The sequence below is a fragment of the Harpegnathos saltator genome, unplaced genomic scaffold (genome assembly GCF_003227715.2).
Source record: "Harpegnathos saltator strain DR-91 unplaced genomic scaffold, Hsal_v8.6 scaffold283, whole genome shotgun sequence".
Taxonomy (NCBI): Eukaryota; Metazoa; Arthropoda; class Insecta; order Hymenoptera; family Formicidae; genus Harpegnathos; species Harpegnathos saltator.
Window position 1 is genome coordinate 155,535 of NW_020230076.1, and position 21,349 is coordinate 176,883.

The following is a 21,349-nucleotide window of genomic DNA, read 5'->3' on the forward strand; positions in this document are numbered from 1 at the left end:
ACAATAAAAATCGATAACGTCCAATTTCGGTTTTACATGAGCTTTTTCTTTCTTTCTTTTTTTTTTTTTCAAAGCAGCTGCATTGACTCCTTTCTTCTTCAATATCTCATTATCCTGAGATATCTCACGGACGGGATTGATCGCTATTGTCTGGTATACGTCCAGTTAGAAAATAGAGTTTAAAAAGATTTATTTAAGATATTCTTCCAGCTTATCTTTAGATAACGTCACACGTCGGTGTATGATAATGCCGTTGCGGATAATTACGAACGATTGACATCTCTGATAAGACGATAATTGTAATAGGGAGGCTCCGATAAGACGGTGATTGTAACAGGAAGATTATACTTCGAGCTGTCTTTTTTTTATATTTTCCAAGGGATCGCTATGGCGATGGAGATAAGCAAAATTGATTTCACTAGTAATTAAATAAACGATATTTTATCTGTGTTTTATTATCAATCGTTCTTCCATCAAGGACAGACGTATGTGTGTTTCGAGTAACATATATGCACTTTTTTGTGTAATATGCAACAATGTTCAATTATTATAATATAATCATATTTCACTCGAGCGACAGAATATCTAATATCTTAATATTTCCGAGATAACACCTGCGGCAAGATTGAAGAACACTTTTATAATGCATTGTTCGATCATATAATTCTCCAGGTACATATTATAGATACAGAAAACGAAGTCACGTACGCCCGTATATAGGTTCAGTCGTTCAACTTCGCATAAACCAACGTTTTGCGGGCAAACGCTCTCGTTATCTATAAGCCTAGCGACTTTGTTAACTTATCAGAATTTATATGAACGTCGCGATACTTCACGGCGTTATTATTAATGAAAACTTGAAGTATTATACCGTATTTTTCTGTGCGTCGCGGTATCAGGAATTATTTGTGAATAACTGAGAGAGAGAGAGAGAGAGAGAGAGAGAGAGAGAGAGAGAGAGAGAGAGAGAGAGAGAGAGAGAAGGAGGAGGAGGAGGACGAGGAGAGAAAAAGATTATAACGCGTTACGTTGTTAAATGCGATAGAGAGGTGGGATTTGTTTATGCTCGAATGTATTTGTTCGAGTGGGACACATCTCGATAATGGCTCTTGGGTATTATCTCGCTACTTAATGTTACGGTATGTTATAGCCGTGCAATCACGATGAAGGCGCCCAGACAGTCGTCAACGTAGTCTCGAGGAAGGATCGAAGTGGTGACAGTTAAATCGGGTTTTTTATTTTATATAACGACGATGGCGGAATCTAGAAGAACGTCTTCGAAGGTTAGTGTCTCTTCTGATGCGAATGCGTTTTCACGAGCGTGTAATTGAAAATTTCAATATTTCTTCGGAAGATGACCTGACCTCGAAATCTTCCATTTATCAACGGCTATTGTAGGGTTTTTACTCTGTTAGCTTTAAATGTTAGGCGTGGAAAATTCTTTGAGTCGCTGTCTTACACTGTTTGACATGTTGAAGAACGAAGAACTTTCACCTTTGTACGAACTGTTTGTATGAGACGATTTTTCATTCGGACAGTTAAATTGTTATTTTTTCTTATTAACAATGATATCAGATATAATATCGCACGAATTCTGATCAGCGATTTCTCTTTGTCCTACTTCGAAAATAAAGGTCATTTTCGTTTCACAATCACAAGTTTTACTTTTGTGTTGCTTTTCTTTCGATCATTAGATCGAATCATTAACTCTTAGGTTTCTTTTCTATTATCGTTCTTTTCTATTATCGTTCATGAGACGCTCACAATGTTATCATTAAACCGTAAAAATCCATAATGTATTCTAGATAGATGAGATATTCCTTTTTCTTTATCTATGCCCACAGAAAATTATCCTCCTTCTTTATTCCCGTGTGTCGTTAACTTTATCTTATATATTCAATTCTTTTCTCTCTTATCTGATATTTATCTATCGATACTAATTATGTCGCAAGAACGTGTAAACTTCGATAAAAAAGACTACAAATTCTTCGGTACTAAATTACATTAAAAAAGTGGAAAGAAAAATAATCAGTCTGATGAGATCTTATCTTCTGTCACGACTCGGTCAGATTAAATATTTTACCGCTGTATTGTTGAGAGATAAATGCGAATCGAGTCGAGTCGAGCATGCCCGTAATCTCATTACACAAATACGTCTCAGGTTTCGAAGAACGTATACGATGTACGTCCATTTTTTTTTCACCCTCAGCCGTTTATGTACTCGCGGCGATGCCGAGCGGTCCGGCGTCGGATCTTTCCCTTGGCGTCGATTCGCGAAAGTAACTTATATGATGCAAATATTATAACGCAGTTCCCGTATGTTATTGGCAGGCAAAGAGGGTTTCTCTCGGCGTCGGCGGGGCTTTGGTGGAGCGTCCGTTGGACGGGCCGGAGCGGGGTAGCTGGTCTAATCCGATCGAGTTTGTTCTATCCTGCATCGGGTATGCCGTTGGCATCGGCAATGTTTGGCGTTTCCCTTACCTCATATATCGTAATGGCGGCGGTACGTACGTACATACGCGCGCACGCACGCGTGTAACCGTATCCGTCCTGCGGCATATACGCGTAAAACGTTTGCCTCAGCTACGAGTAAGCCGTAAATACAGTTCGGATTTGCCGAATATTCGACTATCTGCTTAATCGATTCTACGGATCGTCCTGTGTCTCACGCTTTGTACGTTCGAACTGTCCGAGACATGAGAAATTCTTATCGCGTAGCCAGAGTTTTTTCCTCCGAGCGAATACGGGTTTTATTGTTACGCTGTCGCGAGCAGCTGTTTACTGGAAGAAAAAAAAAGGTTAGAAAGGAAAAGAAAGGAAAGGAAGTTTTGAAAAGACAGTGTAACGTGTAGACGTGAAAGGAGAGAGAGAGAGAGAGAGAGAGAGAGAGAGAGAGAGAGAGAGAGAGAGAGAGAGAGAGAGAGAGAGAGAGAGAGTGCAATAAAAATGTAACCTTGAAGTTTTCTTAAAATTGTAACTCGGGGTCGTTGACCTTTATTATAGGTGCTTTCCTGATACCCTTTGTTCTCATGTTGATAACAATGGGTTTACCCATCTTCTACCTGGAGCTTTGTTTGGGACAGTACACTGCACTTGGGCCCGTAAAGGCTTTCAGCCGTATGGCACCTGCTTTTCACGGCGTGGGTTATTCCACCCTGGTCGTAATAGCTTTGGTGCTTATATATTATATGGTAATCGTTGCGTGGACTTTATTCTACATTTTCGCGTCCTTCTCGACGAAACTCGCCTGGGCTTATTGCGATAACGATTTCAATACAATGAGTAAGTAAAAATCAGGCGGCTGCGAAAACGGACTCTGACAGATTTTACTTCGATCAACAAACTACATAAATACGCCTAATGTGACCTGATAACATTTCTTTTACGGGAAAAGATATTTCGCTGTGTTCTACAACTTTGTAACTTCGATCGTAACTTTTGCCTGACGACTTATAAATTACAAAATATCGAAGAGCCAGCAAAATCCACCGAAGACTTTATTAACTTTTATGTAAAACGCGTGCGGGGAAACTTTCGTGTTATGCGATATATAATAATGTCGAAGACTATAGCGCATCTTTCCTCGAATAGTAAATTTAATACGACGATCATTTATGAAAACTTGTATTTTACGGATAATTCCGGACCTTAATATTTCATACTTAAAAATCAGGAATTTTCTTTTCGTATTTTAGTGTCAGGCGCGAGCTGTTCGTTTCTGTGTGTGTGTGTGTGTGTGTATGTGTATGTAGGCATTCATTCTTCAAATATTAATGTCGATGTGGGCAGATTGTTACAGCGGCCTCGAGGATATAAAGTGCCAAGAGAATGACAAGAGCAGCATGTTTTACAACAAGACTTGCATGAGCATCCAGCAAGTCTGTCAAAATTTCAAATACGATGACGGCAACATCACCGGTTGTTTTAACAGCAGTGGAAATTTCCAGCCATTCGGTAAACTCTATATTCGGGTATTGTCATCCGAAGAATACTATAGGTACGATATATACAGTATGTCCCACTTCAATTTTATTATTTTTGAACGACAGATCTTTGGTTCAATTTCTGGAGTTCATTTATCTTCGACGAAAATATCGACGCACCGATAGTTTTCACATTGCAGAGAGAGACGTTCTTCGCAAACCGAATCTTGAGAAGCTGAATGGGAGACCAAAATTAAGCATTCTCCAGCAAATTTTGCTTGAAATCCACCTCGACAGAATCTTGATTTAGGGATCGGCTCGGAAAATACGTAATATTCAGAACTGAAAAGTTGCGACGCAATCGCAATAACTTTCGCTGGCCATTTTCGCCGAGGAAAAATCGACTCTCAATTGTTCGGAGAACCTGCCATTACGAAATAATGCGGTGGAAGTGGGACACGGTGTATATATTGTCATCAGCGCTGCATCGTGTCGGAGGATCGGTAACGAACCTTACGCCGCTGTTCAGCGTTGAGGAGCAAGCAGAGAAAATTACGCGTGCTTACGCCTGCAAAAGCGTGTAATTGTCGATCACATCCAGCGACTACGTTCTCGGTATACGCGGCGCCACATGGGAGAACTTCGGCAGCATACGATGGGAGGTCTTCGGCTGCCTCACCCTAGCCTGGATCATTTGCTGCCTTTGCCTGATACGCGGGGTTCAGAGCGTTGGTAAAATTGTCTACTTCACAGCGATTTTTCCTTACGTTGTCCTGATAGCGCTGCTGATACGAGGTAAGAACCAGAAACGAGAGACGCTTGCCCACTAGCGTGGATAATACCTGTATATAGATCGCACGAGAATATAGCGCAGGGTCTCGCGCAGAGATCCAATAATCCCGTACCGCGGCTGTGACTCAGGACGATGTTCGCACAGGTGTTTCGCTAGGAGAGGGTGCAACCGAAGGGATTATATGGTACATCACTCCCAACTGGTCCACTCTGAAGAACGCTAAAGTCTGGGGAGACGCGGCCTCCCAAATCTTTTACTCGCTCGGCATCAGCTGTGGTTCTCTGGTCACCCTCTCGAGCTACAGCAAGTTCACCAACAATTGCCATAGGTAGGATTATAGATAGGTTGTACTGTATGGAGTCGAATTCTGTCACGTGCAATATCGCCTCTCCGTTTTTGGTTTCGACGGAAAGAGTTGTTCGATCTCGATAATTCATTGAGTTACGTCTGTCAGCCAGTGACGGTGATCCTTTGATTCTTCTGTCGCCAGAGACGCCATCTTCGTTAGCATCACTAATCTTTTCACGTCCGTTTTCGCTGGTTTCGTGATATTCTCGGTACTCGGATTCCTGGCCCAGCAGATGCATGTGCGAATTAACGACGTCGTACAAAGCGGCCCGGGATTAGCTTTTATTGCTTACCCGGAAGCGGTGGTGCGAATGCCGCTACCCAATCTCTGGGCCATCCTGTTTTTCTTCATGCTCTTCATTCTCGGTATTGGCAGCCAAGTGAGTATACACCGTGAGCTTTGCTAATTTTGTTACCCACTTTAACGCGCTTCTTCCCGCCAATCATTTTTCGTCTAAAATGAGAAATAGAGAAGAAATTAATACGGATGAGTGCATGCCTCTCGCGCATCGCAAAATTCGCTCTTACATGTTTCCGCGCCTGTTTAACTTTTTTCGGTTACAGAACGGCTATTCGCCGTGTAAAGTTACTCAATGAGAGCCGGGAGCAATAAACGCGAGAGCGCTTATTTGCGCGATTGCGCGAAGCATTTTTCTGTCTTTTTATGTCTTTTAATGAAGTAACTGGAATTTAATGAAGCTTGAAGGTTTAAAGAATTTAATGAAGCTTGAAGGTTTAAAGAAGGTCTAAAGAAGGTGGAAAGTTGCCTACTGGCTTCACTGATCGACTATCGAAGATCGACACGTGAGTCCTTGGCGACTGTTTGACGATCGACAGTCGGAGAGATTAAAAATATTATGTCTATTTTTCAAGAAGTACGGACAACATGGCGCTCTTGCTTATGTTACTTATGATAATGAGAAAAATAATTACAGGTTCGGGCGAGTAGGACGGTCGGAGAGGGCGTGAGGTTGGAAGAGATGCGAATTTCAATTTTCTCCCGCGTAACGAGAAACATCGTCGCGCTAACTGCATTTGTTCCAGAGAGTTGTGCATTCGCTCGGTCCGGCTTCTCTGTCTTCTCTGATTATTCGAAATAGTTCGCGTGCGCGCGCGCGCGCACGGCAAATGGAGCGAAATGATACGCGCTGCGCGTACTACAAGCGACCGTATTATGTTTCGAATTTCTTAGAACACTCCTAAATTCAAATCGAGTTAGCGATCGGGAACCTGTCCTTTGCCAAGTGAATTGTATGGGGAAACGAACGGATGCTGATGTTTATTATAAACCAGAGCTCGGCAGAATGTGCACGCGACGGCCGATTTTCGACTATCTCCGCCCACCGCTATTGCCTTTACCTCGCCGCTCCGCGCGCTGCCTACAAACCGCTCGAACCTCAGGAGCATATTTCCAATAGTTTTCCACATCACCCATGAGGTACTATTGTTGACGCGTCTTTTTTAAGTGGTATCCCCAGTAGGCCTCTTCATTTTTCAAAAATGAAGTTTATAAAAAATGAGAAGTATTCTTCTTTAAGCGACGATTCCTTACCACGTCTTATGCGGCTCGCTACATGCAATGTCCAAATTGACGTTTCCACTCTTACCAATAAAAGACGCCGAAAATCGAATTGAATATTCTTCATTTAACATATTTTATTTCGCTTCTGTTCAATTAGTTACGAGTTGTTATAGTCATCAGTGGATTAGGCTTACTGGGGATACCACTTAAAAAAACGCGTCCACAATAGTACCTCATGGGTGACGTGGAAAACTATTGGAAACATGCTCCTGAGGTTCGAGCGGCGAGGTAAAGGCAATAGCGGTGGGCGGAGATAGTAAAAAATCGGCCGTCGCGTGCACATTTTGCCGAGCTCTGTTATAAACTAATTCTTTACTTTTCAGAAACTGAAATTCTCGGAATCCCTTTCAAGCTATTTTACGTTTGTTAGCTGAAAATTTGTACGACATATTTGTGATTCTAAGACTCATGCTGTTCCATCGACAAGATCACCTTGTGACGTTTTAGCATTTTTCCGGAAAGAAAAACTATCATATAATACATTATAATAAATCATTATTGTAGCCAAACGAAGGGTATGGTTGTAAAATTTCTTACATCTTGCCCTTCGTTTTCTTTAAGAAATGCCGGCATTCCTTTAGTATTATCAAGTTCCATTCTTTTATATTTTCTCTTTTACTTTTTTCTTTTACATTTTGCCTATGCTATTATATATGCCTTATCGTAGGCTGTTGACCATATGGTTTTCATTAAACCATAAAGTTCGTAAATAAGAATAGGCGAATAGGTTGTCTCAGAAGTTATTCACTGAGGAAGGATATGGGCTCTGGGTAACGAAAGACCACTAATAACCAGACAAATCCTGTCAAGTCTATTATATTCTGGGAAAAATGTTTTATGGGTTTTATTTGAACTATGTCCTTTCTTGTAGAATTTCCTTTTTTCTGGAATTCTTCCTACTTTTGATCTTCAACTTCTGTTCTTCCGTTCCCATGAGCACTTTTATAGAATCGTCATATGAAGCATTGTATTTTTCTCAAAGGAAAGCGGTAATGCGCACACTTCCATAAAATTACTTGGCAGATAACTGATGTCATGCTCGATACCTGTAACCTTCATATATGTTATCAAAGACGTGACTTTAAGTAACTTATAAAAATTGTACAGGTAGCGATCAACAATTATATCATATTTACTGGTGATATTATTTAAATAGAATATTTAAACTTCACCGACAAGCTCATAGAATAAATTCTACATAAAAAAATTAATGAAAACGTTTTAGTAAATATATATCCTCCGCAAAAGTCTCGTTTAGAAGAGGCACCTCCGATGGCTTTGATAACGGCGCATATTATACAGCACTGACTCTCTTGAGTAAGATACGAAAGGTTTCAGCCATTGTTTGTTAAAAAGTTATTGACAAAAGATAATTCATAGATAGGCTCTATTTTTCCGGCATAATATACATTAAAAGATACATTAAAAGATATTAAATAGTAGATATGAGCGGCAGGGAGGGACGGAGCTCTTTGTGCGCACAAATTTTCCTAAAAAATAAGCCATGCTTTGAAAATCGTTTTGCAAATTTTTATTTAAGTCGATGTTAGTTAATTAGCTTGATTACATGTTGATCTCAAAAGGAAATGGGATCCATAAGATCACAAGTGTATTATTGATCCGTAGCCATGTCTAGGTCCATTTTCAAGAGAAAATGGAGAAAAACGAAACACCGTCGTTACTCTTCATTTTTTTCTTTTTTTTTTACTGTAGTTCGCAGGTGTGCAAGCGATAAATACCGCCATACTGGACAAGCGACCGGATTTGCGAAAACACGAGAGTCTCGTGATCGTGGGTATATGCGTTGTTTGCTGGTTGCTGGCGATTCCGATGGTGTTCAACGGAGGTATCTATCTATTTACACTGATGGACTGGAACACCGCCTCCTGGGCGATCTTGCTGATCGGAGTCGCCGAGGTCTGCGAGGCTTCTTGGTGCTACGGCTGCAATAAACTTTTAGGTAATGTCGCCGAAATGGGTATGCGTTTCGGCCGTTTCCTCAGTGGCTACTGGTGGGTCAGCTGGGTCGTCTTAGCACCTCTTACTTGTCTGGTAAGTTCGCCTCATCGTAGCGTATTCATCAAGGCTCAATCCTTTCATAACTGGCGAAGTTTGCGCCGGCTATGAGGTATCTATTAGCTCAGAGATTTCCATTGAATCTATGAAGTATCTTAAAGCTACACAGACAAACGCACACGTACGTAATTGCATGAAGCAATTTGTTGCAAATTGTTTAACTTTATAAGCCGTTATATAGATTTGTAATTAAATTGAATTAAAGATTGTAAATGTGGTAAATATTAAATACTTTGCACTTGCTAGCCGGAAATAAGGCGTTGCGTTAGTCTTTTTCGCGGAGTGAAAGGCGTGTTTCTTCATACAAACCAGCAAAGTATGTTTTTCAATACTAAAGTTAACTAGCATGTCCTTCAAATTTTTTTGTGAATAATAAACAATGAGCGACGGTTAAGATATTCTGAATTTTACGTAGAGCAATGAACTTGATAACATATATAAGTGTCACCGCGCAGAGGCGTATATTAATATGTATTCAGAAAACATGAAGAGAGAGATAATTAAAATGTTTTTTAATGTCTGAGTCGCAAAAATGAACTTACTTACGAGAGTTGATCTAAATTGCAGCGTGGACGCTTTTGAGAGTTTCGCCGTAAAACTTTTTTATATGTTTAAAGAACGTCAAAATTGTGTATGATACTTTGCAGCGCCACTAGAAGTACACGAAACTTGAACATTTCTCGCAGCAGTATAAACTTTGATCTTACATCGTCTCGATTCGTCATTGTTATTGAAATAAGTTATCTCGGCCCTTATCTTTATACGCTTCTGAGTAAACTCAATGCGACGACCAAAACTTTAACGACAGTGTCGCGAGTATATTTGTCAAGCGATACAATCGACGGTAATAACGAGAGGAAGATACAGCATAATGGTGCTTAATCCTATCGGAGTAAGGAGTCTACGTTTATTGACTGTAAAGTTTGCAGAAAGTTCGGTGACACAGTGAAAGAGACAGAGGGAAGGCACCTCGCGTGTATTAGTCCCGACTGTCTTCTGTAGACGACTAATCGAATTTATATGGAAAGCAAAAACTTGAGAGTTTTAGGCCACTGTGCTGAGGTGCATCGTAGAGAACAATGCCGTCTGCAAATAATCCTTAATTTTTTCAAGTTATGCAAATTGCCTCATAGAGAAACTTTAGGAAACTTCGACGATTTGTATTAGACGCAGATTGTTTTTTGAGAAAGAAAATGTCATACGACCGCACGTAGATTCTTTGCTAAATTAGGTCAGTAATTAGTTAGGCAACTAAAATATGAGACCAACATTTTATCGTATTGATTTCGTATTTCTTCTTTTTCATTGGTCCAAGGATTTATTTGAATGAAACTACTTGCCAGTACAAGTTTTATTCACGAAGTCCAAGAGAATGTGCTCGAGTTTATCTCAATAATGTCGAATTCCGGGGTAGATTTTATCAGTTTTAACAGCCGCAACACCCGTTCTACGGTACGGACGTTCGCGGCCCTAGGAGGCAAAGTGTCGTCGTATTTCCCATGACCAAACTGCTTAATTAATCCGACTGCCTGTCCGGGGGCACGCCAAGCGAATTTTTATTTATAACGGCTGAATTTTGTCCGCGCACGGTTGTTCGCAGGGGCTGAAATATCTCCCTCGGCGGACGCGCCGGCTCACAGTGTGTACCCTGCGGAAGTTAGTTTTGATTAAAAATATGAAATCTCTTTTAATTGATAATTGCGTCGCGTTTCCGCATCCCGTTCGCGCATCCTCCCGCGCCATTGTAGTTGCGTTTCCTAGTTGCACGAAGTAATTATCGAAATTTCGTGCGCTGCGAATTAAACGAATCGCCGTTTACCAATTCGGACGTTCACGGTTGAGACTGAAAAAAAATAAATGCCTTCGAGTGCTTACTCGCTTCTAGCGTGCGAGTGCAACTCTGCCTTCTAAATTCGATATTTACGTATTTACGTATGTATATCGGAGAAAAATATGTAAGCTCAGAGATGTGTCAATGAGTAAACAAGCGATGCGACGTCGGCTGGAGGTTTCGAAATTTAGGATTATTTTCGTGTTAGAGAGAGAAAAGTCTCGGAATTACCGGACGCTTTTCACAATATCCCTACCGTGTCGTACGTGAGAAACGCGACCGCCACTCGACTAACCGAGCTCCGTTTTTTATCTACAGGGAGTCTTTGTATATCAAACGAGTACCTACACTGCGGCAACTTACGGCTCGTATGCATTCCCTCCATGGGCGGACGCGATTGGAATACTGATCGGATTGTCGACTTTGGCGCCGATGCCAATCTTCTTCGTTTTGAAACTGTGGCAAACAAAGGTGAGAGATAGCTCACTCTGGCTGAGTGATTCAAGGCTTCTGTCAATCGACTGATGTGATCTATAATCAACATATCGGAGATTTTAAAAGCTTGGAGAGAAACTCACGAAAAAAATATCTTAACAAATACGCGCATATGTAGATACGCTTGTATGCGTTGGCAGTTAGAGATCATTTTTTTTCTGTGAAACATTCATCGGATGAGAAAACGTGAGAAATTTTTTAAACCAAAGTTCGAGTTTTCAATCATTCGGAAAAAAAGCCGGAGAGAACCCAAAAAAGGGAGAAAATTATCTGGAAAGAACAAGCATTTTTTTGGTGCGATTTTTTATTGCCTCGCCCTTTCGATGAATTTATTAAAATAAAACGAACTTATAGGCCATACATTTTTGGTAAAAAAAAAAAAAAACGTAAGCGATAGTCGGGGATAAAGCGCCACTTGTTTCTTTGTAACTTGTTCTCTTTGTTGATCGTTCCCTTTTAAACTTCGTCGAGTTAACTAGAGTCTATGCACGTACATGTAAAAGCTAGTTAGTTACGTTAATTTTTCCGATGGAAATGTATGCAGACGAGCATCATTAACCATTTTCTTTATCAACAAAAGCATTAAAGAGCGACGATTTAACGTCGACGTGATGCTATTGTATTTGCGCCTTCCTGATTAGAATGAAAATTTCTCGAAGGCCGGTGGTTGCGTACCGGTTAAAAAGTTAGCCCGACTCGCGCCGTAAAATCTCAAGAACTCGCGGAACGTCTTAATACAAGTTCTTCCACGGTACGTAGGTAATCGTACTTTGAAACGAAAAGTTCCTCCGCGAACCCGCCGCTCTCCATCGTTCCGGATCGCACCTATTTTTACGGAGAGCGAGCGAGAAAGAAACAAAGAGTAAGAGAGCCCGACCAAACCCCCTTTCTTGACCGCTCTCTTCCGCTCTCCGTTAACCGATAAATTTAACATTACTTTTATCTACCTTCTCTTCCGTTGTTTTCGGCCGCTCCGTATGCACCTCGGAGGTACTCGCGCGGAGGTTCCACATGGAGATATCACCCCGTGAGAGTACATAAGTGGCAGCGACCGCGGCAGGGACGCGGCGGCGTGTATCCGTTATCGGATCGGCGACGATTTAATTTGCGCCTTCTTGATTGTTCGCAGAGTTACCGAAGTTTGTTCCGACCTTCTCCACTGTGGGGACCGGCTACAGAGAGAAATACGCCGGATAACGCCAGCGTCAGCACGGCGGTGGTTAATCCGTCGTACGATAATTCTTCGGAAAAAGTTTAGCCTATCTTGGATATTCAATCGTGAGAGAAATTGGCCCGATAAGACGCGAGGATGCACCTCTGTAAATATCGAACGACTTTTCTGAGATTATTATACACAGTGATAGTGCGTGCGTGCATGTGATTTGACTTTCGAGAATACTTTCACGCCTCTTTCATTTTTATACGCGTGTATAAAATCGCACGTATGTATATGATAATTATCAAATAATATTAACTATATAGTATTGAGCTAAAGTGGACTATGCTAAAGTGGACGACAATCTCTGATGGAAAAATGCCCTCGTCTATGGGTGAAGTTAAAAATGTCAATAACATTTTGACCTATCGCCGAAATTATGCCGATTTTATCTACTTCACAAATAGACTTTACAAGTAATATATCAAAGTAAAGTAATATATCAAGTATTGATACAAAGGAGAGAAAATATCCAAATCAGTGTGCAACAAAAGGTATATACGTGGACTTTTTCTTTTTTGACAAAATAGATATTCCAGAAATTAACCTTGCTCAAGAATAGACATAAAATCAATGCATTCAACCAAGTGTTTTATTATGGACTTCAATGTTACGAACTGAATGTTATAAATTAATAAATAAAAACATGAATAAAAATGAACATTGCTACTCAGGACGCAGCAGCAATCTTAATTCATATCACAAATAATTATAAATTTCTCTTGTGTGTACGTGAAAGAGAACATCCTCTCCTACGTGAGATCTACCTCCTGAAATTTGGGAGGACGCGCAGTCCAGGTACGTCTACGTTCTGACCTATCCTACTCCGTCACCATGTAAATAGCTAGTCAGACTGTGCGGTCCGTCTCCTCACTTAGCAGTCACTTAGCGCGCGAGTACGAGGCAGTAGAGATAATAACTTCAACATCCCTTCAGCAAATCAACTTTCAGAACATATCAAAAGCGTATGTTTAATTGCGTATTTATAATAACAGTGTAATTTCATAGTTACAAGACATAGAAATTAAGACGCGGATTAATCGCGGGTATTCTGTCGCGAATTACAAACCATCTAAGATCGATTCGATGTTTGAGAGTTAATTGTGGGGAAAATTCACGTGTGGAACGTCGCATTAGAGAGATGCAACCGACAGGCGACGCTCGGATCAACGGGGCGACATCGGAAAACGCGGCAACTATCGCGTTGTTCCGCGTCGTCTTTCCCCGCTAATTAATGCCGGCGGACATGGCTGTTACTCAGGATACCATGTCCCTGCACGTTGTAATATCGTGCGGGTCGACCGCTTGTATGCACCGCGCCTTACAGCGAGCGGACGCTTCGAGTATGTGCGTCTCTAATGGGAATTACAAGCGGTCGGTAACGTGTCGTGCCGTGTCGTGCGTGGCCGATCGATGCCGGAGACTCGACTTTGTCAGAAATCACGAGAAACTGAAGGAATGCTCGCGGGGAAATCGCGGAGAATCTTTTCCGCGACGAAGGTACTTGTTCGAGCGAGGAATCCGTCCCCGCTCGTCGCGATAGATATAAATGTTACTTGTAAAGTCAAGAGACATTTGTTCTGACAAGGACATAGTCTGTAACAGATTTATCCGAATTACTTCACTCGTATTATTTTCGTCCCGGCGAAAATCTCTTCGAACTGCGCACATGCGAGTGGGCAAGGGATATCGAGCGGTGAGAATTTTCAATCGAATCCTGAATTCGAACACGGCTAAATTGAATCGGGAAAGACTAGATAGGGATTGAACTACTACGATAATTGTTTGAACAGAGAATACGGCCGGCCTCGGTGATTACCGAACAAGAAAAGATAGTCGATTGGTGTAATTAATGCAGCTGCGGCGGAGCAACATTGCAGAGTGTCGACGCTGAGCCTGCTCTCGGCCGCAATACATTCGGCTTAAGCGCGTTATATGCGCGCGCCGGAGTTATCGAAGTTGTTACCTAATTTTACCAGAGCGACGCGTCGCCGTTACAGCTGCTGCATCGGACCGCCTGTACATTGCTCTGTTTCGACGCTCTTCCACCGATATAAATCTTTCCAGACTGTTATAAACTATCCTCTTCATTTTCGTTTATCTCGTTACCGTTCAGAGATTACACCCTGCAATCTCTCTTCTTCGCTATCTCTTTTTTTGTTCTTTCTTTTTTATTCCTGTTTCCTCTCTCTCTCTCTCTCTCTCTCTCTCTCTCTCTCTCTCTCTCTCTCTCTCTCTCTCTCTCTGCAGATCTTCCTTCATTTTCAGTGACTCCTACTTGACCCTTCTGTGCGATAATTATGAAATATATACTCGTAGATTGGACGAAAAAGGATTGATGTTTGTTTTTTGAATGTTTTATTGTAAAAGTCTTAGAATTTTGTTAATATTTCCAAATTTAAGAAAGATCTTAGCTCAACCACGTAAATTGCAATAATCTCGATTAGTGAAGTCAATTCTGTTCAGCCCGAGCGAGATCCTCAGATATACAGGTACAGTATCCTCATCCAGCGAAATTGTATTTTCCAAGAAACGTACCCAAGTCACGAGTTTCGTCGAATCTGAAACAAAGAGCAAGTTTTAGTCGATAAACGTCAACATACTGAACATTCAGAAATGAGAGAATTTTTTATTTAAATGATAAAAATAATGGGTGGTGGTTATCCCCACAAAATTCAGGGATAATGCCACTGCTGAATTCCAGAAGGATAAATACATGTACGAATAATGTCGACGCATCAAGGATTAAGATCGAGAGAGTAACTGACCGGCATTGCGGACAACATCAGGAACCAATGAGAATATTCATTTTTTTTTTTAGATGGGATATAATATTTATGATAATCGTTTTTTTTTTCGTTATTTTTATCTCACCTTCAGCTACTAACTTAATAATGCGACGGACAATGCGGCAAACACATGTGAAACATCGGTAAATTAGAACGGCGAGATGAGAAATGCGGAACAACGTACACCGGAAATTTATCGTACAGAAATTGCGTCGACTCGAGATATCTTGCCTTTTTTTTCCCGCCCGAAATCCACGAGCGATGCATGCTAAATCCTGGAAAAAACACGATTCCGGAATCAAGCGAAGCAGACAGTATCTCGACAATTTAAACGTGAGAGAAATACCAAATCCGCGATGACAATGCGGGATAATGCATTTTCAGAATAACTTTGCATTTACATCTCGTATCTCGTATTTTTTTCTCTCCTTGGAAAATTAAATTTTCATACGCACGGTACAGTTTCTTTATTTCAGTTTCCTGTTTACACCTTGGGATATCTCACGGAAGGATTATATACCTTTTCGGAAGCTAAAAGCGAAACTTATCGATGAACACCTTTCATTTTTGGCTTGCAATAATATTCCTGGGAACTTGCAAAACGTTTAAACGTACTTACAGTTAAGTTATCTCTAAAGTTGAGGAAGAGATTATGTACGGGATTATTACAGGCACATCAGTCTCGGGCTCTTTGATATAATATTTCATATTTATTATATTTAATATACATACATTGGATTAATATAAATCACATTAAACAACGTTTCCTCGGTTCTATACTAAGTTTCTCTCGTGCCGCCGGATGTACGAACGGTGTGAACGAAATTTCACCCGGTGCGCTTCGCTAACAGGTTACAGAATGTGCGGCAATTAGTCTTTAAATCTCATTATTTATCGCGCATTTGTTCACCGTTTGTTCACTTCTTTGGCACTATGTTCGCACGTTCGGCCGCGACCGCTCGAGATAATCGAATCAGTCTGAGAATAGGGAAGAATCGGCGCGTTCGGAATCAAGTTTGGAGGGTGCAGTTTATCTTTTTGCGCGTCGTAAAACCGACGCGACGGTACGCTATTGCTCAACGAGACAACGGCGACGCTCGTCTCTCCCGTGCTCGAGTATTTTAGCCGCTTGCGAGTCGGGAGAGATCAAATAATTATCGATCAGAAATAACGATGGGCCGACGGTGGACGGTCGACGGAACAATTACGTCGGCGTGTAGAACGGTCTAAAACGATCCTCTCGTTGACGATAAACGAGCCTCATTAACGGGAACCGCGCAAACGCGCCGGTGTTTTATTCGCGTTCGCAATTACAAGATGTTTGGAAATTGCTGCGAAATATTTCAGCGGCTTTATTACTCTCGTTAATTTTTTAAGAACCGGCCGGATCTCGTTGCTGGTATCATGTGTCAAGGTCGAACACAGCGGAGAGTTTATCGTCGCTTGCATTTCAAATGGCCATTTCGTTTATCGATTTTCCGTTTTTCGATTTTCCCTCGTTTAATATTCATTTTGTCATTTGCAAGACTGAGAGATTGCAGCGTACATGTTGCGCGCAGTCGTGCAAATTTTCCAAAATTTCATTATTCCTCTTAACGAGTTTGAGCAACGGGGGAGGGGGGGGTGGGAATAATCTGATTACCCAGCCCAGAAAGTAATGGTTGAAATTCACTTTGTACTTGTCCCTAATCTCTGAAATGTCATGTTCCAAAGGTTGTCACGATTTTAAATACAGCCTCTGAAAATAAACGATCGCACAGTCGCGTGCAATGTAGATTGCATGTTGGCTTTTTTCCACCGACACTGTCGAAGGTGCAAACAACTTGTAACTCGGACACGCGCTTAAGCAAAGCTTTCTCGGTCGTTTAATAAGACTAGTATGATGAATCGTATATATATACAGTCACTGGCAATCTGGGAGATACGAGCGCGAAATAGATTGTTAAGGAATTTCTTCTCCGGCCGAGGAGGGATTCATTTTCTCCTTCTTTTGTGGACGCGTCCCGCGCGTAAACACTCTTCAAACCGCGGCCGGGCGCGATAAAGTAAGCTGGGGCCGCTCTTTGCTACAAATGCGGGCATAATGGAATTATATGGATCCGTAGAGTGGATTTAAATTTTCAAGCGTGGCGTTACGCACGCGCGGGCGCGCAGATTTGGATTCGGGATCTGTTTTATAATCCGCGCTATTAAAGTCACCGTAGTCGTTTGCATTCTCCTGCTCGCGTGCCACCGCTTCCGGCGATTTTTGGCCGGAACGGCAACGAGCGGAGGCGTGACGGGCAGAACATGAAATTCATGAGATTGCGCTAGGTGCGTGCTTCCCGAGCTTTACCGATTATTATCGCGGGAAAACGTTTTGCCTTCTCCGCATAATTATTAGTATGACGGAATGGCGCGTCAATACAGACGGAATCGACATATTGAGATAACGTGTCATACGTTTATAATTGATACAGCGATCGTCGATGTGCTAATAATGTGTGGGCATAAAAAGGATGATATTTCACATTACATAATGTATACACATTACATGATATATATAATGTACATAGTATATTATAAGATGTGGTTACATTCATGTATTATTTCAAGCTGCATCATTTGACGATTACATAATGAGTTTCCATTCGATGAAACATGAGCCGAGATTCGTCAATTAGCTTTCTCTCGAATCAGTTATTTGGAAGTTACGAGAGTCTTTGCAGGAATAAATGTGGAGTAATCGTAATATATTCATACGACTGTAATTATTCCTCAAGCAATAATCAATTGTAACTAAATAATGCGAGAAGTTGAGAACTTCGGAAAAAGCGCGTCCGCAATTAAATTTCCGTTAGCCCGGGAAATGTTGGACGGAGTGTAATTTACACTCCAGCGGTCCAAAATCGCGGACATATATCACCCGTATACCGTTCGAATTCGCTGAAATTATTAATATCTTTCCACTTAATTAACCAAATTGAATTATTATCTGGATATTATGTAAATGCTTTCTCGATTTTAGCAAAAAGAAAGTATTCCGTCATATGCAGCGCGTAATGAGTGCTAATGATATAGAAATGGAGCGCTAAACACATCGAGCGTCGCGCTCGTTTCGTCGGTTGAGTCGAGGCATTGATATCTCATCTTTATATTTTGCATGTTAATGTATCTACGAGAGAGGAGAGGGAGTCTTTATATCGTCGTAAACTAACCGGATCATCGTTCGCGAGGTCGTAAAACGCAGCCGGGCGAAGCGCGGGTGAAAGACGATGAAAATCGATATTTCTTCTAATTTGCGCGAGACGTTAAGCAACGTTATATCTCTTTCAGACAATTTCGCTAAGTACGAATACATAAAAGCGCATCGAAATGAAGATGCAAATATAATAAAATGCGAAAAGTGCTTAATTGCGATCGCGGATGGCAACGGCAGCGGGAGGTAGCAGGTGCTCCTTAAATTCGTAACAAGTGGCCACGCTGCTGCTAAGCACGAGTAAGCAATTAAAAAATGAACCGTATGCCTTAAGAAAAAAAGTATACGCGTGTATGTGTATTTGTGTGTATGTGTTCGTGCGTGCGTGCATGTGTGTGTATATGTGTGTGTGTGTGTATTCTTTGCGAGCTCAATTACCCACGGGCTTACGGACCGGCCGATATACAGTTCCCTTCCCGTCTTATGACCCTCTGAAAAAAGAGAACGTTCCACCGCTCGTAATTGCGACAGTGCTTACTTAATGCATGGCGTAAAAATAAGCGCCGTTAGTGAGAAATTAAACGTTTCAGAGAGAGAGAGAGAGAGAGAGAGAGAGAGAGAGAGAGAGAGAGACAAGGATAAAAAGTGAATTATATATGCAATAAAATACATTTATGCACCGAAAAAATTGTATTCTTAATATAAGAAAATGTTATACTTTTTAAGCTTTTTTAACAGATATTCTTAAGCTATAAGAATATTTTCTTCTTTTTATCGATATGTCTAGAATACATACTAAAATTAAAAATATACTCTTTTAGAATAACTGCCTAGCAAGAAACAAGTCGTCGATTGGTCATTAAGAAAGAAGCACATACTCTTACATAAAGGCATAATACACAATAAGGAAAAGAACCAATCAGAATTCTCATTTCTTTTGAAGTGAAAGACTGATTAGTTCATTTCCTTATGCGTTGTGCATTATGCCTTTATGCAAAAGTGTGTGCTTTTTTTTTATCTCAAAAACAGCTTTCGCAGTATAATTATATGCAATATATCAGAGGCAAATAAAAACCAACATTGAAATCGGATTGCAACTTTAAAATTGCATTAAAAAATGTAGCATTACAAGAGGATTAATAGTGCAAGAGGTTAATTAATTAAATATTACAAATTGGGAATTAGAACCAGTTTGACGCAGAAAGTGTATATATGATGTGAATCAACTTTCCGTGTCGAGCTCTGATTCCTAATTTTTAATATTAAATTAATTAATCTCCCTTAATTTTTTGCGACACTATATTTTTTAATTTCATTTTGAAGTTGCGATCTGATAGCAGCGTTGGCTTTTACTTATTTTGATCTATCGTATATGGTTGTATTAATATTTATATACATTAAGAATATCCATTAAGAATATCCGTTAAGATTATTTCTTAAGAATATCTAGTACTAACACATTCTTAAGAAGATTCTCCTCTTAAGTTAAGAAAATGTTCTTAGTGCCTATTTTAGAAGAAATTATCTTAAACATAAGTGGGAAATTCTTAAAATAAGAATACAATTTTTTCGGTGTGTGCACGCAGACTAAGAACCTCACAAACTCTTAGATATTTTTCATTTTAATAATAATAATATATATATGTTGTAGAATCGATACGGAGGCGAGACGAAGCAATTTTTGCGCTTCATTTGTGAAGGAAGAATGCAGAGAGAGAGAGAGAGAGAGACTAAACAAGCTACTGGCGCGGCGTTGCGTCGCGCCTCCGCGAAAGCCTTTGTTGCTCACGTCGCCGAGATCCGTGCAGGGTGACGGTAACTCGTGTTAAGGACGTATTGTACTCGCGAATCTTTGCCGAGCTGGGTGACTATACAGGCGAATTACGCGGCACATCCGAGCTTCGGTTTTGTCACGATTACGGGCGCAGCGTGCCAGCATATTTTCAAACGAGTGCGCGATGTAAATTCATTATTATTGCAACATGCGAGGATCAGCCAGTGGCAAATGTCTGCTCATCCAGGTCGGCTATTATAGCTAGATTGATACATATTGCATATATGTATACGTCTAATATATAAGTATATATATACGTCTCGTAAATTTGAATATCTGAACTGTATTTTACGAAATAATTGTCACCAACGCCCAGATTTCTCGCGCCGAAATATATCTGAAAACTTCTCTTAGGTAAACTTTAATGCACAAAAAGATTTATATTATGACGTCTTCTGTCGAATTCAAAAATTTAACAACCAGAAACTGAGCAACGGACTGAACAAAAGAATTTTATATGCAATCGATTCGACTATTCGAGTCGAAATTTTGGTTTTACGTTAAGTTTATAAATTTCACCGAAATCACAGTTATACATCCAATTATATTGTGCAACAATAGATATTTAAATATGACTTCGCTGCAATAACACATCCAAGACAAAGATAAAAGTGAAGAGAAAATATTGACAGATTCAATATGAGACTCGCAGCCTAAGGAGCACTCGTGAGACTTGCTACATTCTAAAGAAGGGCGTTGAAATAAGGTCAAAATTTACCTGCAAGGGAAATATATGAAATTGGTCTATCCTTATATTTTTGGGCCTGCTAAACTAGACTATTAAGCTTCAAATGATTTAAAATTCGGAATATTTTGTAAAAATGCAGTTTTTCCACAGGAAAACCTCATTTTGCAGTAAATATTTTTTAATGGACAAATAGTAGAGGTGAACAATAGAAATCTTTAATTATTGCTGTTTTTGAAAGGGAAAGGTTCGATTGTGGAGAAGTACATAACGTATGAGTCTCGAAATAACCGGTGAAAAAGGATAAAATCACTTTTTGCCAGTCGTCGTCCACTAATTTAATGACACGGCTCTTCGAATCGAAAGATCAACGGCTTCAAACTGCGTATTTTCAACACGATCCAAGCCATCAGGATTCTATGCGACGACTAGTTTTTCATTGCATTACATTTCGAGCCGCCGAGCGATGCGTAATATGTGTATTGGTTGTTAGTTATAATATCTGTCAGGTGTGATTAAAGTGTTTCGCCAGCTCTTAAAATATTTGATCGGGTTCTCTTCGCTATCGCGTTAATTAACACACGTTTCTATGATGCGGT

At 40.5% G+C, this 21,349-nt stretch overlaps 1 protein-coding gene across 1 annotated transcript; it reads left to right on the forward strand.

The window, feature by feature from the left end:
• The first annotated feature begins 1,206 nt into the window (after nucleotides 1-1,206).
• LOC105189218 (sodium- and chloride-dependent glycine transporter 1) lies at nucleotides 1,207-12,916 on the forward strand. The gene is made up of 10 exons (XM_019844234.2): nucleotides 1,207-1,283; nucleotides 2,332-2,503; nucleotides 3,004-3,282; nucleotides 3,790-3,997; nucleotides 4,525-4,718; nucleotides 4,861-5,044; nucleotides 5,207-5,444; nucleotides 8,360-8,698; nucleotides 10,872-11,024; nucleotides 12,178-12,916. Exons 1-10 carry the CDS (start codon nucleotides 1,254-1,256, stop codon nucleotides 12,304-12,306), a joined length of 1,926 nt encoding a protein of 641 aa, XP_019699793.1. The 5' UTR covers nucleotides 1,207-1,253; the 3' UTR covers nucleotides 12,307-12,916.
• Nucleotides 12,917-21,349: the final 8,433 nt, after the last annotated feature.